The sequence below is a fragment of the Musa acuminata genome, chromosome BXJ2-7 (genome assembly GCF_036884655.1).
Source record: "Musa acuminata AAA Group cultivar baxijiao chromosome BXJ2-7, Cavendish_Baxijiao_AAA, whole genome shotgun sequence".
Classification (NCBI taxonomy): domain Eukaryota; kingdom Viridiplantae; phylum Streptophyta; class Magnoliopsida; order Zingiberales; family Musaceae; genus Musa; species Musa acuminata.
The window spans coordinates 5519602-5536795 of record NC_088344.1 but is presented as its reverse complement, the minus strand read 5'-3'; the positions used below and the strand labels follow the sequence as shown (position 1 = coordinate 5536795).

Genomic DNA, 17194 nt, shown 5'->3' with positions numbered 1-17194 from the left:
TATTAATAAGTATATTGTATCGCGTGAGTACGAATTGAACCTCACATGTGAAACATGAACTTGGCCAGACTCGACCAAGTTGGGAGCGCAATTGATGTCACATGCGCGTGGCACTGACATCATCATTTGTCCTTTTCCTTCTTCGCATCGGTGGGTGGTGGTGGTGTTGCCCGTGCCGCGGTGGACGCATCATTCTCCTTCTCTAAGAAAAGATGGAAGCAAGAGAAGCAGCAAAAGGTATCAAGAATAAAAGCTAAAGGACGGGGGACCAAATCGAGGGCATGTGCTCGATCTTCTAAGAGGTGAATACCTCCCCAGTCTACAGTGGCGTATGAACACCGTGATTGCAGTCCAACAGTTCATGGCTTGCCGTCTTGATGCTTCCAACGGCGTAGCTCCTCTACTCGGTACTGTAAACAGATGATGGACGCAACCACGGCGTGATCAGCTAAGTCAGAGAGGGAGAGGGAGAGAGAGAGAGAGAGGAAGTGCGCTCCAAAACACAATCATTGCGTTGTTTTGTGGGAGGGGAGGGCGTGGAACTGGGAAAGTAAAGCAGGCGCAGGCAGACAGAACGTGGGCCTTGACTGAGTCAGAAGGACTGTCATTATACTACCTTCAATGGCTGTTCCAATTCTTTATAGCTACCATCTTTTTGAACTCCTCAGGCCTGGTCGGTTCTAATTCCATCGCCGCACCTCCGCTTTTCTCTCTTGTCTCCGTAGCACAGTTGCCGGGCAGTGTAATTATATATCCAACAGGAAGGTTGCAGGTTTGCTCTAGAAAGATGAAAGCTCTTATTATATAGGTGAGAAAAGTAGTATAGGAGATAGTGCCGTAAATGAACTGTATGCTCCTGGCTGAGGCTTCCGCACTATCTTCCCACAGGGAGGAGTCGTCCAAGGTAAAGCGTGGAGGAGAAAGATTTAAAGGGGAGGGGAGGAGATGGCAAGGTCGTGGCCGTGATTGATCGATCCAGAAAGCTATCTTTGTGGACGCAAGAGGTCAAAGTATAGAGAGAGGGAAGGAAGAAGTGCCGGCACTCGATTTGCTGAAGATCCAGGAATGGAGAATCAAATAGAAATCCCTTACCATATGGTTCATGGCTGCGGAGGAGGTGAAGAACACTTCTTTCCAGGAGGAGATGGAAGCGTTGTTTCTGCTGCTATTAATCCTACCTTGCCATGGTGTCTTCCTTCGATTCACTCTATCGGCGAAACCCATCATCAGTTCTCACATAGCAATCCTGGACTGGATCAACAACTCATATGCCCCGATCTGCCTCCCTTTGCCCCTCCTTTGTATGCGGATATGTACAATAGCAGGAGGACCTTGAGTGGCTTGCAATTCCCTTCGGATTCGCCCGGATTAATGGCTGGTGCTACTGTGGGCTTACATAGATTTCTACGAGCAGAAGGGTCGGCTTCTTCGTCTCTCTTTGGGACCATTCATGAAGAATTGGAGAAGCTGACTGCCCAGGAAATCATGGAAGCCAAGGCTTTTGCTGCATCCAAGAGCCATAGCGAGGCCGAGCGCAGGCGTCGGGAGCGCATCAATGGTCATCTTGCCAAGTTGCGCAGCATGCTCCCAAACACCACCAAGGTAACAAGTCAAGCACACTCAATATCTCATATCCACATACCATCCATAAACCATAGCGCAAAAGATCATTGGTAGTATAATGAGACAAGGAGTGCAATCAACACCTTATTTTTCTCATTTACAAGCTCCTACTGTCTAGTTGTGGAAGGAAGGAGGTGAGAGTCAAGTAAACACTAGGGTAAGCGAGAAAACCAAAGGGACAAAGTTGTATACAAAGCTTCTGTGGGAATGATGTTGCAGAGAATGCACAGTATACTACTAAGAAAGACAAACATGCGCACTCCTGTCAGAAGCCCGTAGAAAGTTTAAGTAAAAGCAGCCCTAACATGCAGCAGCAGCAGCTTTATCTTCTTGCCTACAGTTTTCCTTTCATACTTTCAAATGGAAAGTGGAAACAAACATGCACGCGAGCGTCCTAGGTCAAAACTTAGCACTCACACAAGTAATACAAGAAGAACCAGTAGACCAGAAACAGCAATTGCCGCACTTTTGCTGCAATCGCTCTTAGGGTTTTTGATGTTCCCTTATGATCTCTTTCTTCTTCCATTTGTTGCTTCGTAGTCAAGCTATTAACTCGTGCTCGATCTCATCGATATTTTTCCTCTTCCGACTTCAATCGCTTGTGGTCTACTTCTAACTCCTCTCATATTTTCAGACGGATAAAGCATCATTGCTAGCCGAGGTCATCCAGCACGTGAAGGAACTGAAACGGCAGACGTCAGAGATCGTAGAAGAGAGCCCGCTGCCTACCGAAGACGACGAGCTCACCGTCGACTCCATATGCGACGATGACGGCAAGTTCATCGTCAGGGCGTCTTTGTGTTGCGACGACCGCCCTGACCTACTTCCGGATCTCACCAGCGCCCTGAAAACACTAAAGCTTCGCATCCTCAAGGCGGAGATCACCACCGTCGGTGGCCGCGTGAAGAACGTCCTCGTCATCACCGAGGAGCACAACGCCAATGGTTACGACGACCAGCAGGAATTGGTAGCAGCCATCGAGGATGCCTTAAAGGCAGTCGTGGAGCAGACAGCAGAGCACGATCTATCCTCATCCGGTGGAACAAAACGGCAGCGGACGACAAGCTTGCTTAGTGCAGTCGAACACAGCTCCATTTAGCACAAGATCAAGAACATGCACGTAGAAATTTATAGCTCATTATAGTCATGGTCAGCGACATAAGCTATCAGTAGTGTGATTTGGTGTGTATTTTAACCTGATGGGGGAAATCTACTCGAGTTTTTCTGGGATTTGCACCTCAGAGGACTGGTATCTTTTTTTAGCCAGGAGTAGGGTTGGGGTGAATTTATCTTGTCTTTTAGAAGATTTATATGTATGATAAATTAATGCTTTGGTCCTTCTTTGTCTCACTCCAACAGATTCACCTTATATTTTGCTTGGCTCTCTCTCTATATATGTATGATTAGGGAGAGAATTATATGATCGAGGCTGATCAAAGTTGCTCCACTAAAATGTTGTGTTATATTTGAAGAAATGGTTTACTAGTTCTCCATTTCCAAAACTTTGGGGTTTGTGATCTACTTGAGTGGTTGAGGTGGGACTTGGTGTGTTGAGCAAATCTAGTTGTGCTGGGTTCATCTTGGAGTTGAATAAATTATAGTTATGTTTAGTATATCGATCTTTACATTTTTAAAAGTTATATTGATATCCCTCTAATTATAAAAGTAAAATAAATAGATTCATTTATCTTAACATTATCGGTTTTACTAATAAAACATGAAAACAAAATGTAAAAAGATAATTTTAGCATTCTTGATAGCAGATAGTTTTGGTAGTGATGAATGACGACATTGTTGAGGGCTGTGGGTGGCTGTTGTGAATGAGAAAAACGACAATGAGAGATAAAGGTTGCTCTGCATATACGTAACATAAATGCAGAGTGATGCCACTCAACAACTGTATCAATGTTGACATAAATACAAAGCGACAAAAAAGCTAATTGACAATTGTGCTGTTGTTATCGTATATGCAAAGTGACTTTCATCTTTTGTTATCGTTTTTCTCATCCACAATAGTTACTCGTGACCCCCCAATAACACCGTTGTCCGTCACCACTGACATCGTTCATCATTATTAATTGAAATATTAAAATTATTTTTTTATCATTTGTTTTCATATTTTCGTTGATAAGACTAGCGATATTAGAATAAATAAGCTTAGATATTTTACTTTTATAATTATAAAAATAATAATATAATTTTTTAAAATATATGAATCAAGATACTAAAAATAACTAACTATATAAGATAATATTATGTAATTAGCCCAAAAAAACATTGAAGGTGGTTATTTACGAGGGGAAATGATGAATGATGTTATCTATCCAGAAAGCTTCTATGCAAGAAAAGGGAACAAGAAGACCTTTAGTCCAGTAGTTCTTCGAATCATTTGAGAATGAGTCTGAGTTTATATACATTAATCATTTGAGAGAGAGTCGATGATATATATTGAGTTTGCGATTGAACTGATAATGATTGAACTGTACATGAATAAAATGTTAGGAAATACTCAGTTCATGTGTGATAAGATTAAAACTAAATTATTTTATAGATCGATATTGGTAAATATTGAAAGATCTTAGTGATATATTGAGTTTGAATTGATATTTGATTTGATTTATATTAATCTTGATTGACCCACCAATTTAGTAGCTTAAGTTTTTGATTTTTTTTAAGGCCCAATTATGAAGCCCGAGATGGAAACAGTTACCTATTTTGTCCGAAGGAGAGAAGATAGCAGATATTGCCGACTTAGAGATAACGCTTTGCAACCTGTCCACATAATACAATACCTCGCGCTCGCGCTCGCACCGATCCATCGGTTCCCGAGATCACATCAGTAAGAACGATGGCGGGAGTTTCGTTCCTCTCCACGCTTACATCGCTCCGTCTCCGTCCTCACTCGCCTCGGCCCTCTCTGGCCTTTGCCGCCCCCGAGATCTCCAGTGTACGCCTCACTTCGATTCCCTGTTACCACATCTTGACCTGTTATTTTGCTTTCTGTTATAATCATCATTTGAAGTTAGTTCGTCGACTGCATTCGATCTGTTTGCATTTTTTCGGTTTACCGCTTAATGGTAGATAATTATGCAGATGTTTATTTGTGCATAAGCAGGTCGTCGTCTGCTGCTACCGCAGAGCGGAAGACGCTGGTGAAGCCGATGAAAGATGCGTGTATCATAGGAGGGATGTTCTTAGATGCGTCGGCGCTGTCGTTGGCATGGTATTACCAGTTTCAACGATGTCTGATGACAATGTTTTCGCTATTCATCGATCTATTTTACTTCTCTTTCATCACCTTAAGTTTTTAACGTTTGGTTCGTAATGTGGAGTTCTCTGTTGCCCGCCTACGTTTTAATTGCTAGAAATGGGCAGAAAAGAAGTTTGAGTATGTAATGCTATTATAGGAATTTGTTAAAACCGTGTTTGTTAAATCATTGATTTGATTGTTTGTTTTTAATCCTTGATAGGAATATATTTCTAACTGGTTGATTTTCCATCTCAACATATGAAATTTAAGAGGGTCTAAGATCAGGGGGAAGATGAACAAACACCAAAAACAATATAGAATCCATGACAAGCAAAAATCCACATGCAAGTTATCTCTATGCGTAGCTAAAAATTAAAGAGATTATGACAAAGACAACATCTCTTAGTGTACAAAATTAAAAATGTGAAGATGATGCAGATAATAAAGAAACATGGAACATCTGTAGTGATGTAATAAAGCAAAATGGAACATCTGTTGTGATGTTTAGGAGTGCAAAAATGTTCAAGCTTTTTACAAAATGACAGAATGTCCAGAATATGAGCTATGCTTGGGCAAACTTAAGCTTGTATATCCCCTAATTTAACTTTGAAATAGTCCTTTGCGGTTTGAATTGATTGATTAATTATATAATGTTGATTTCTGCTAGTTGTGGTCATTAGGAACTGATTTCAAGCTCAGGATCACTAACAGGAGTGTCCAATGCTGCTGATCTGATACAACGTAGACAACGTTCTGAGTTTCAGTGTAAGTACCAATAGGCAATTACATTGTTGACTTCTTGGTTGAAGTATTGAAATTGTTTCAGTAACCAAATTCCCATTTTTTATATATATCAGCAAGTATCAAAGGAACTCTCTCAACAATGATAAAGGTAACCATAGCATAGGTGTTGTTATGATTCTTGCCATTGACGCTCTAAAATTGCTGGACAAATATCAATTCTGATTCTTCATATTCTGAAATGTTTAATATCTCTCACATTTTCTAAAGGGACATCCAGATCTTGTTCCATCCATACTTACGCTAGCACTAAATGATACAATGACATATGACAAGGTTAGCTGACTTTGTGTTACTGGTCAAATGCATCAGAATATTTTTGCTTACTTTACACATCAATTTGGCTGTGGAGGCAACTGACTTTTGAAAGTAAATGTATAGGCTACAAAATCTGGGGGCCCAAATGGATCAATCCGTTTGAGGTAGATCTCTTTTGGTGATGTCTAAATTATCTCAACTATATATCTATTTAGTAGCCATATGTTATTCTTACATCAGATATCCTAACCATCTCTATCTCTTTGCTCTTTTTTTTAAATCTCTTGAAGTGCGGAACTAGGAAGACCTGAAAATAGTGGACTTTCTGCTGCTTTGGATCTCATAATGGAAGCAAAAAAGGGGATTGACACATATTCCAAAGGAGGGCCAATTTCATTTGCTGACCTCATCCAGTATGCCGGTAAGTTAAACTGTCCAATGTTGGCTTCTTGATCTTAAATCTATCTAACAATAGGAATTGTCTGCATGTTGTAATTTGATTTGCGTACAACTTCAAACCCTTCTCTGATGTAGAATGGGACACAACCATCCAAACTGCTAACCAAATTAAGAATCACCAACTCCTGGTCCTAATATCATTGGGACCTAAATGAAATCAGTTTTTAAATGACAACTCAATATGAAATTTTGAATGCAATTTTTAAGTTTTCCAAGCAATAAATATTACTAGGTCTTAAAACAAATTAAGTTTCTGGTCAATGTATACTCTCTTGGTGGTGTTTCTAGACATTACATTATTTCATCTAATATTATCAAAATGGGTGCTTATGATTTTGGAGTAGTTTTGCTAGTAATTTCTCTTAGTAAAAATTGGAACAGTGATACACACTTCTGATATATTACCTAGTCTCATATGTGGAGTTATAGATTGTTCTAGCATCCAGCGCTGATGGCGTTACATAAGCTTGTCTTTTAGCTTTCAATTTGGATTGGTGAAAAATGAAATGAACTGTTATTTTTGTTGACTTTTCTTCATATTTCATAGTTTACGAGTTGGCATTTAGTTTGCAATTTATTTAGAATGGACATTAATTTAACTCTGCTCAACTTTATGAATATAGCCCAAGCATCAATCAAGAAAACATTCCTTGATTCTGCAATCCAGAAATGTGGTGGAAAGGAAGACAAAGGAAAACTACTATACACAGCATATGGCTCAAACGGTCAGGTTGGTTCCACAACTAAAGTTTAATTTTGTGATTTAGATCAGGCTGTCTAGGTGATACTGCTATGTACAGTATATGGTTCAAATGGTCAGGTTAATTCATTAATCAAAGTTCAATTTTGTGGATGAGCAAGGATTTAAATTCTGATCCAATACTGGTTTTGCTAATCGATCAGTCTTGTAAAATACTGCTATGCCAATACACTGAACTATGTACCAACTTACCATCAGGTATCACCAGAAAATAATAATAAAGTGTAAATTATTGATAATTATTGACCTATATGGTCTAGTGCTGGTCCTTGGTCGAACTAAAAATTGTTGGTACATGCCAATGCAACTTGTATTTGAATTCTTAAGCGTATTTGATTATTCTTACCTGAAGTGAAGCTAATAAAAAAAAAGTTCAAATCCTAAAGCTGTGATCAATACCCCTAGTGTCCAAAGTTGATTAAGATATTGTTGACTTATCTTTTATCATCTATTGAAAAAAAATTCTATTGTTTCTTTTGCAAAGTGTAAGCCATTCTATTCAATGTCAATAGGACAATATACCAGAGTTGTAGACAATTAACAAACAGTCAATCCATTCTGACCAAAAAAACAAGAAATTAGCTACTTTCTATCTCTAACTCCTATACGGTCATTTATTGGAAGTTATATCCATATTCCATAGGCAAATTTTGTAGACCTACCCCGTCACTGTCTGCATTAAAGATCTTCTGATTATCCTCTTTATAAAAGAAAGCTATTCCGATATTCTCTGTGACATTTCTACAATCTTCTTGACATCAGAAATCTACTTCTGGAATATCCTGTTCCTTTCAATCCACAAATGATAGACATCTTTCTTCAGTTGAACCTGCAATGCTTTATCTTTACTGTGATCTGCAAACCACTCGGTTTGTTGTTCATGTCCATAAATTGTTGTCCCATCTTACCAAGCTACAAAATTCTTTTCCAAATTTTTGGAGTAACAGATCATCTGTTAAATAAATTCTCTAAAGATTGCAGAATACGATACTAAAATGACTTATCTTGAAACAATAACTTGTCCAACACTGCTGACCACAACATAGATGCATGCCTGAACACTCTGTGCTTAAATCCAAATCATATTAAGCCAATTTACAAGGTTTTTCTTTCAATAATGGTTCCATGTCTTATTGATGCTAAATCATAACACTAGTAACTGCACTTTTGCCATCGGTCTTATGGATTTTGACTTGTTTTAAATGTTGGTAAGAACTGCCTTACATTAACTATCAGGTCCAATACTATCGCCTTCAAACTCATTCTAGTTTGATACACAACCTCCCTGCTAATCCTGTTAATGAGTGGGCCAAATTCAATCCAATGGTCATGAAAAAAGTGAAACTAATTTTCATTTCCAATCTGATATCCAAACAATTTGCAAACCTCATTTCTTAAATAAATTAACTTTCTCAGAATAAAATATCCTAATATTTCTGCTATAATTTCTTTCCTCCCTTACCTACGGTATCACATTGTGATGCACAATCTTGATATGTTGTAGGTGTAAGTCTACTATGTTTTTTTGCCTGTTATTGGTTTACAACATATATGTAACTTGTAGAGTTGATGCTTCTGTAGAAATCTGAAAACTTGTTTGTCGTCAAGGACTAATGTTAGGGACCACAGTCTTGTACTCTATACTAGTTCTAGGATTATAGTAAAATCTTCATTGAGCAGATCATTTGGATCAAAATATATTTCTAGACTTTAGTCCGAGACAATTGAATATGAATTTTCATAATCATTGTAACAAATATCAATTTCTCTTTCTCATATAGAGTAACATCTGGCAATTGGTTGAGTGCTAGCTGATTTAGATAGCACAGGTTGCATGTTCTAGATGTCACTTATTTAGGGATTTCAACATTCCGTTTTGGATATATTTCCATTATCTTAGAAGGTATGATTTATAGAACCGGCTCATACATTAAACCACATCTCAAGTTTTTAATTCAGGAACAATGCATTCTTCTTTATTGGGAATGGGGGCTAGGGTCCACATGTGGAACTCCTAGATATATTTTCCTTGCTTGACCATCTATATGGTAACACAATTATAGTAACATAATTCTAGAGGAGATAAGCATGAGAACTGATAAAATTTTTCTTTTAATCTTTTTTTTGTTCTGGTGACACATCATTCATGATGAAGATTTCCACAAATGACTTACCAGCATCTGCCGTTCCAATATGCAGTGGGCATGCATAGGCACTGCCAATATTTGAATCTTGGTTATAATTTTGTTTTCATCATCTACTAGTATAACTTTTTATGATTATTTTCTTCTCTTATATTGAGTTTCTAGGTATCTCTCTTGGTAACCTTCCTGGACTAGTAATGTTATTAACTTTTTCTTTTCTTGTTCTCTCCCATGTAAACAGTGGGGCTTGTTTGACAAACAATTTGGGCGTAAGGATGCTGAAGCTCCTGATCCAGAAGGAAGGATCCCTCAGTGGAACAAGGCTTCTGTCCAGGAAATGAAAGCAAAGTTCACTGCTATTGGCCTCGGTCCTCGCCAGGTACCTCCCAACCATTTCATCTTTCCGATTGCTATTATTAACTATGGATGGTACTGAATATTTTGCTGCATCATGGTTTTCTCTCAGATAATTGTCAAATCTCAAAAATAAGTAAATTGAGATGGTATTTAGTATTTACTAGCATCACATGCATGTCGGAAATATTTCAAAACTGAGTGCACCTGTGGAAACCTTTTTTTATAATATACAAGTAATTGATGTCTTATTACTGCTACAATGTAGTATTGTGTGCCAGATTTTTTCATATAGTTTGTGTTTATGCCATGTCCTTCAGAACCAGGAAGCTTTGTCAAGTTAGAACTTGCTTTTGTCTGCGTATTATTTATTTAATTCTCCAACAAGCTGTGTTTTAGTGCTCCAATCTACTAAGACAACAAACATATAAATTCATCTTTGATTCATAATATATACTGTTCAAATAGTTACAACATTTTTCTTTCTTTTAATAGGAGAAATCTTTTGAAAATTGAATATTCTGATGTCAAATTATGCAAAACACTTCTGGGGTTCCTTTATTGTTTTCTTTCATCCAGAAACTAGCTTTACAATGCTTCAATCAAAGCTTTGAAATGCATCAATTATGAAGCTCTTATTTCACATACTGTTTACATTATTACTTTAATCCAACTACTATTATAGAAATTATGATTTAGTTGGTTCTAGTACGCTGTCATGTTCTTATGGATTGGTTACTTTTTTCAGCTGGCAGTGATGTCTGCGTTTCTTGGTTCTGATCAGTTGGCAACAGAGAACCTTTTGTCATCTGATCCTGAAGTCCGTCCTTGGGTTGAGAAGTATCAACGTAGCCGAGAAACTATATCCCAGACAGATTATGAGGTGATGATCATTCAGAAAATAATATCTGGACTGCTTCTTTTCTTAGCATTCACCAATTAAATATTTCATGCCTCTATAAGAAATCAAGTTAAGCTTCGAACTTCTCATGCAATAAAAATCAAAAGCTTTATGTTTAATTGGCATATTTTAAAAATTAGTGTATTATATTTTCCACTTTTTAAAAATCTGTTTTATTTTTTAATATGCTATAAAATTACTTGACATCATTCTGTTTTTATAGATATATACAATAGATGGTGGGGACTTTATGCTGGTTTTCAGCATCCAAATGTCTTGAACATAAAAATTCAAAGAAAATATCAAAAATATAATTGGAAAAATTGCATGTTTGAAACTATTCTTAATTCTTTATGCTGGATTTCGGCATCCAAATGCAATGATGCTGTAACTTGCTAAGCTGGTTGCATACTATTTTATCTTGGAACTTCATATGTTCATTAAACCTGAAAAAAGATAGAAACACTTCAATAAATTAGCTAAAAACTTACCCAGATCATCGAAGATAGTCTGTCTACTTGTCACAGTTATGGATCTGTGTCCAATGTTCAAATGCTTCTTGTCATCTCTGATTTTGTACTGTTGACTGCAGGTTGATCTGATAACAACGCTCACAAAACTGAGTTCTCTTGGTCAGAAAATTGATTATGAAGCATACACTTACCCTGTGAAGAAGATTGAGTTAAGTAAATTAAAATTGTAACATACTTTTTGTCGTCTTCACTTTGTTGATTTCTCAGATCTGGTTATGTTGGTCCCATGTCTTGTTTCTGCTTCCACTGTTCCTGTCATTGAAGTTTTGAGGTTGTCCATCAATAAAGGTTATCGAAAGACCCTCGTTGGAGGGAATGAAGAGTGACTGCATTTCCATTAAAATAGACTATTTTTTTACGTAATAATAAATTCTGCCAAATAATACATTTTATTCTACAATAATATTTCCAGTTTGGGCTTTTTCTCATATATCCGTTTTCAAATATCTAAAATATCACTCTCAGAAATAATTTATATATTTATATATAGTATTATAAATTTGATGGAAGGTTTACAAACTTTCAAATTTAATTTTGTTGATTCACACCACAACACCATAAATAATTTTTTTTGAGATTACAATCAAGTCGTGTGTTATGCTTTTTAATTTCAGAAGCGTGATTGAGCATTGAAATTGGTGTTATTTTTTATTCCACGTGTCATCTGTCTAAACCGTCATTGAGCTTTTTGATTCCACGTGTCCTCACATCCACTTACGCTCTCCTCACTTTCGGTTCTTCCATCGACTTCCATAAATACGTTTGCTCAGAGAACGCACGAAAGGAAGTCGGAGATGGTGAAAGATGGGCGGCACAAGGCGTTGCGGAGGGTGGTGGGTTTGGGGTTCTGGGTGCAGGGGTTCCGGTGCTTCCCATGGATGGGCATCAACTTTTTCCTCAAGGACGGCCTCGGCGTCGCCCCCTCTTCGTTGCAGATCCTCCAAAACTCCTCCAATCTTCCCATGGTCGCCAAGCCCCTCTACGGTATCCTCTCCGACGCCCTCTACCTCGCCGGCCAGCACCGCCTCCCCTACGTCGCTATCGGAGGTGCTCTCTCTCTCTCTCTCTCTCTCTCTCTCTCTCTCTCTCTGCCTTTTATTTTTCCTTTTTTCCTTTTACCCTTTTCTCTCTGAAACGGCGATTCTTGCTCCCTGTTGGATTCTTATCACAATTGGGACGGAGGACCCATCGAATTCTGTTGTTTCTGTAGAACACATCCGCTCCAATAGAGTTGGTGCCCTCGCACGACGCTTTCTGTTGTTTCTAGATCTTGCTGGGTGAGTTGTGTCGAAGCTATACTGTGCGCATTCTGTATCTTAAGTTCATCATATTCAGTTGCTGCTAAAGGTATTCGTTTCTTTGCCGTATTCTGTAACGGATTACTAACGTGCAATTTAGTTTATCTTTTATTAAGTAAAGTTAATTAGTATAGGAATATTTTTTATATATAATAAGTTGTCTATGTTAATATATACCTATCAAAGTGAAAAAAGGAAGTAAATGTAAAAAAAAGAAATGAGATTTATTTTTAATTGAAGATTACCAATTTTGACTGAAGATTCATATTTAAAAAGATGAAAATCTATTAATGGAGACTATCATCAATAGATAAGATTACTTCTCAAATCAAATATTACCTTCTTCTTCAAAAAAAAAAAAAGTTTGATTTGATGCGAATGTAATTTTTAAATTTCTCTAATTTCTTGTTTATTCTTGTATTTGAGACTATAAAAAGGGGTTAGAGCATTTTAATGCATCAATTTGAAATTAATCAACGAATTGAGTTCTTTTACCACATTATGTGTGAGTGGTGCGATGCCACAATTGTTTTTCCTGTGGAATGATTCAATTATCCACATGCGAGACATGCAGAGGGGCGAAGCTTTTATTGTGAGAACTTTCTCCTTGAGCCAGATTGAGTTTGGATTATCCAAGTTTCTATAATTATTCTTTTTTTTTCCCTTTTTATCTCTCTATCATCGAAAGAAATTCATTGTTACTCGTCCTATATCAGATTGGTTTTAGAGCTTTTGGTCTAACCAAGATTTTCCTTCATCAAGGCTAATCCATATCTCAATTATATGAACTTAGGGTGAGTTCCTACCTAGCGGATATTTTTGTTAAATAAAATTAATTAGTTTAGGTCATATGTCAAAATCTATTCATTAAGGAGAAAAAGAAAACAAATGCATAAAAGATGAAAGAAATCATATTTGTTTTTGATTGAAGATTATCAATCTTGAACGAAGATTTGTCTTTAAAAAAATGAAAATCTAATGATCAAGAATATCATCATGAGATGAAGATTATGTCTCAAATAAAATAAAAAATATTATCTTCTTCAAAGAGAAAAGGATATCACATATTTGATTTAATACAATTGAAAATGTTTTATTTGTTTTTTATTTTTGTACTTTAGCCTGTAAAAAGGGGCTAGAACATTGCAATGCATCAATCAGAAATGAATCAATGAATTGAGTTCTTTTCCCACGTTGTGTGTGAGTGGTGCGATACCACAAGTTGCTTTTTCGATGGAATGATTCCATCATCCACGTGTGAGACGTGCGGAGATATGAGATCTTCATTCTGAGACCTTGAGCCAGAGCAAGTCTGGTAATTATCCAAGTTTTTTCTATTATCTTTCAATTATTATATCTTTTTTCTCTTTCTATCTCTCTTTCATCAAAAAGAAGTTCGCTGTTACTTGTCCTACATCATTACTCCTCACCTGACAGTTGCCATTTTAGTATTTTGCATGACATCTTAGGGAAATTTAACATGGTTCAGTGTTAGGATATGTGTAAACCCAAAAAGGGAAAGAATTGTTTGAACTATTATTATCTTTGATAATCTTATTTAAAGGAACAGCAGGAGGTGCAAGGAATTTGTGGAGGGGTTGGGAGTGAATTCTGCTAGCCAGCAGGGCTCATGGCAACTTGATTTAGCACAACCTTTGTAAACGATTTTAATGTTTCATAAATGTAAATTTTTTTTGTACTTTAGTTGTGCACATCAAGCATAAAAACTTAGATCAATATTATTTAATAGACGTTTCACCATTTTAAGAGTGCTGATATTTTTAATTACGTAATTGTTTCCTAATGAGGTCCCTCCACCTATCAGACATCACTAGCAGGATCGTCCATTAATGGTACTCCACTAGTCATTTTAAGCCAACCACATAGAAATTAAGAGTCTGAATTGGAATTTCTTGGTCGCTCATATATACAGAAAGGGCCTTCAAAGTACTGCATTTACTTTATATTAATACTAATCATGATCCTTCTACTCATTCAGTACATGCTTAGCGGGACTAATGCATCAAAGGAGGTCCCTGTTAATCTCGTCTCCAGCATCTGTTTTTTTTTTAATTTTGTCAGAGTAAAAGAACCAAGTAGTGTTCGATCAAACAGAGCATAATCATTTTCGTTCTTCACTTCTTTGTATGGAAAAGACTAAACTTTGTCAAATGCAATTGACAGTCATCCTTAATACTATGCATGTGTTATATGTTTAAGATCTGGAAATATACCATATCCTTAGGACTAGATGTATGTATTTTAGTTCTTCCTCCATGCTTGACTTAAGTGACGTAGTAGTAGAAAGAACTAGTCGTCAATGATGTCGTCATATATCGACCTCTCCTTTGGTTTAATCAAACAACAGCATTAGAACACATTCATTAGTTGGTAATTAGTGACTGTCATCAATAGGTTAAAATGTATCACATGATGGTTGATAATTAGTTGATTTTTTTTTCCTATTTGCCATGAGGCCAGCTTATTGACTTTATTAGATGAGAAAAAATAACTAAATACTTGGTTCTTTTTGTTTCCTTTGGAATCATTTCCAATCTTTCATTCAACTTCAGCCTTTAAAACTTTTTAGTAACTTAGAATACTGGTGAACAAGAAATAAGCTAGCATTACAAATAATTGTAAAGTCCTATTAATTGAACTTTCTTAATTCAAGACTAAGCCACCTTCTTTTCACTAGGAGAAGAGAATTTTCATCAGATGCCATGTTTCTTCCTGATGTATACCTTGAATTTAATTTATTTATTTTCTGTTTTATTCCAGATTTCAAAGATGTGTTGCATTGTCAATTACTTTTACTTGTTTCAAGATGATAAAGTCAGTTTGTTCCAACTAATTTATGATACTTTTCCAAAGAGGGATTCTTAATATCGCATGAATGGTTCAAAGTGCCAGAATTCTTTTAGGAACATAACAACTATTTGTGCCATGCTAAAGTGTTTTTGTCATCATTTGTGTTTATTTCAGCTAAGTTATGGTTAAGATTCTGCTGTGTATATATATATATATATATATATATATATATATATATATATATATATAAAATCTTGAATATTTTTCTGTCTGTTCTGATGATGAATTTTGATGTTACACTTTCGACTGCAGCTACTTTGCAAGCAATCTCATGGCTGGCAATTGCTACATTACCTGGGACATCGCTTTCTATCGCCATGCTCACTCTCTTTCTCCTCCTTGGGAACCTTGGTGCCTCTATAGCAGAGGTTGCCAATGATGCCATTGTTGTGGAGTCTGGGAAGCAATTACATTCTCCATCACAATCAGGCCAACTTCAGTCCTTTGCATGGATGTCGGCTTCTCTTGGGGGCATCCTTGGAAACATCCTTGGTGGCATAGCCATCAAGGAGCTCTCTCCCAAAACTATGTTCCTGATCTTTGTAGTCCTCCTGGTTCTCCAATTCTTCATGACCATCACTGTTTCTGAGAGCTCCCTTAACCTTCCCAAAAAGATGAACCACTCATCAAAATTCTCTAGCATCTCAAAACAGATATCTGAGCTACATGTTGCTCTTTGCAACTCTGAAATCAGCCGTTCGATTACGTGGTTCTCAACATCTTATGCTATGATTCCACTGCTGAATGGCACCATGTTCTTCTACCAAACCCAGCACCTAAATCTTGACTCTTCAATCATCGGCTTCTCCAAAGTCTTTGGCCAAGCAGCATTACTTGTTTGGAGTGTAGCCTACAACAAGCAGTTCAGGAAGTTTCCTGCAAAAAGAATTTTATGGGCATTGCAGGTTGGAATCGCCCTGTTTATGGTATCTGATGTCTTGTTTGTAAAAGGAATTTACCGAGATATCAGGATTGCAGACTCCATGTACGTGGTAATCATCTCAGGACTGCAAGAATCTCTGTTCCAGTTCAAGATTCTCCCTTTTAGTGTTCTCATGGCACAGATCTGTCCGTCTGGGTGTGAGGGGTCAGTCATGGCATTTTCAATGTCAGCGGTGGCGCTTGCAACTATTATCAGCGGTTATCTTGGAGTGGCACTTGCCATATCTGTAGGTGTATCTGGTGCTGACTTCTCGGGGTTTTCAGTAGGCATCTTGATACAGGCAGCTTGCACCGTGCTGCCTCTCTGTTGGGCATCGTGGATCCCCAGATGGCAGCAGGCCTGTCAAGAAAGAAGAGTAGGCTGTGTAAACATTTAATGCATTCCTTACTATTCTTTTGGGATGTCCTTCCGTGGAAGTATATTTACATCATAGAACAGCGGATGCAAGCTAGAGGCCAATGCTGGAAGCTCATCTTATTTTGTGCTTGAGGCCCTCGTGCTATGATTCCCTGACCTGTCTCAAGGCTGGAAAACTCTCAATTCTGTGAACGTGAACGTGTGTTGATGTGAATTAAAGCTTGTTTATGGGAAAATTACTGGTTGACAGTTGTGAAGATAGTATTTGAGGTGGTGCATAAATGGCAGCTTTTTTTGGTGCAAGAGGTTTTTGTCAAAACTTTTTTTGGTGAACCAACAAATGTTACTACTTTGATCAGTTCTATCATCTCAGCTAAACATCGATGAGGTATGTTATTTGCTAGCGGATCCATCTGCACTCTCTCCGAGTTTCCTGTAGCGATATTGGTTTACAGCTACTATGTGTGGGATCTTCCATCACCGACGAAGGGAATTGGTGCATCTAAATTCTCTTTTATTATGATGCCTTGGAAACAATGCTGCTTTATATTGTAAGAAAAGTGAATCCTGTTTGTCCATTACGACCATCTTCTCGTGACAGAGAAGTTTGTGCTCGAGTTATAAATGCCACAACGAGTGAAA

At 37.3% G+C, this 17194-nt stretch overlaps 2 protein-coding genes and 1 pseudogene across 3 annotated transcripts; all 3 read left to right on the top strand.

The window, feature by feature from the left end:
• The first annotated feature begins 493 nt into the window (after window positions 1-493).
• Window positions 494-2962, top strand: LOC135616824 (transcription factor bHLH30-like). 2 transcript variants are annotated; one of them, XM_065116481.1, is made up of 3 exons: window positions 494-808; window positions 889-1602; window positions 2258-2962. In XM_065116481.1, exons 2-3 carry the CDS (start codon window positions 1066-1068, stop codon window positions 2720-2722), a joined length of 1002 nt encoding a protein of 333 aa, XP_064972553.1. In that variant the 5' UTR covers window positions 494-808; window positions 889-1065; the 3' UTR covers window positions 2723-2962. The 2 variants fall into 2 exon arrangements, with proteins under 2 accessions (XP_064972553.1, XP_064972552.1); XM_065116480.1 differs by having other exon boundaries at window positions 494-1602.
• A 1402-nt stretch (window positions 2963-4364) lies between these two features.
• On the top strand, window positions 4365-11403 carry LOC135616823 (thylakoid lumenal 29 kDa protein, chloroplastic-like). Its single transcript, XM_065116479.1, has 11 exons — window positions 4365-4570; window positions 4739-4846; window positions 5554-5638; window positions 5731-5765; window positions 5885-5950; window positions 6056-6096; window positions 6223-6353; window positions 7015-7121; window positions 9537-9674; window positions 10398-10532; window positions 11143-11403. Exons 1-11 carry the CDS (start codon window positions 4472-4474, stop codon window positions 11251-11253), a joined length of 1056 nt encoding a protein of 351 aa, XP_064972551.1. The 5' UTR covers window positions 4365-4471; the 3' UTR covers window positions 11254-11403.
• A 138-nt stretch (window positions 11404-11541) lies between these two features.
• On the top strand, window positions 11542-16964 carry LOC135616822 (probable folate-biopterin transporter 7; annotated as a pseudogene).
• The last annotated feature ends 230 nt before the right edge of the window (window positions 16965-17194 follow it).

Bases quoted from the DNA above. Each gene is read 5' to 3' on its own strand.
- LOC135616824 (XM_065116481.1), top strand. From the start codon at position 1,066: ATGGAGAATCAAATAGAAATCCCTTACCATATGGTTCATGGCTGCGGA. The intron at 1,603-2,257 runs GTAACAAGTCAA...TCATATTTTCAG, and splicing joins TGCTCCCAAACACCACCAAG to ACGGATAAAGCATCATTGCT.
- LOC135616823 (XM_065116479.1), top strand. From the start codon at position 4,472: ATGGCGGGAGTTTCGTTCCTCTCCACGCTTACATCGCTCCGTCTCCGT. The intron at 5,639-5,730 runs GTAAGTACCAAT...TATATATATCAG, and splicing joins ACAACGTTCTGAGTTTCAGT to CAAGTATCAAAGGAACTCTC. The intron at 6,354-7,014 runs GTAAGTTAAACT...TTATGAATATAG, and splicing joins TGACCTCATCCAGTATGCCG to CCCAAGCATCAATCAAGAAA.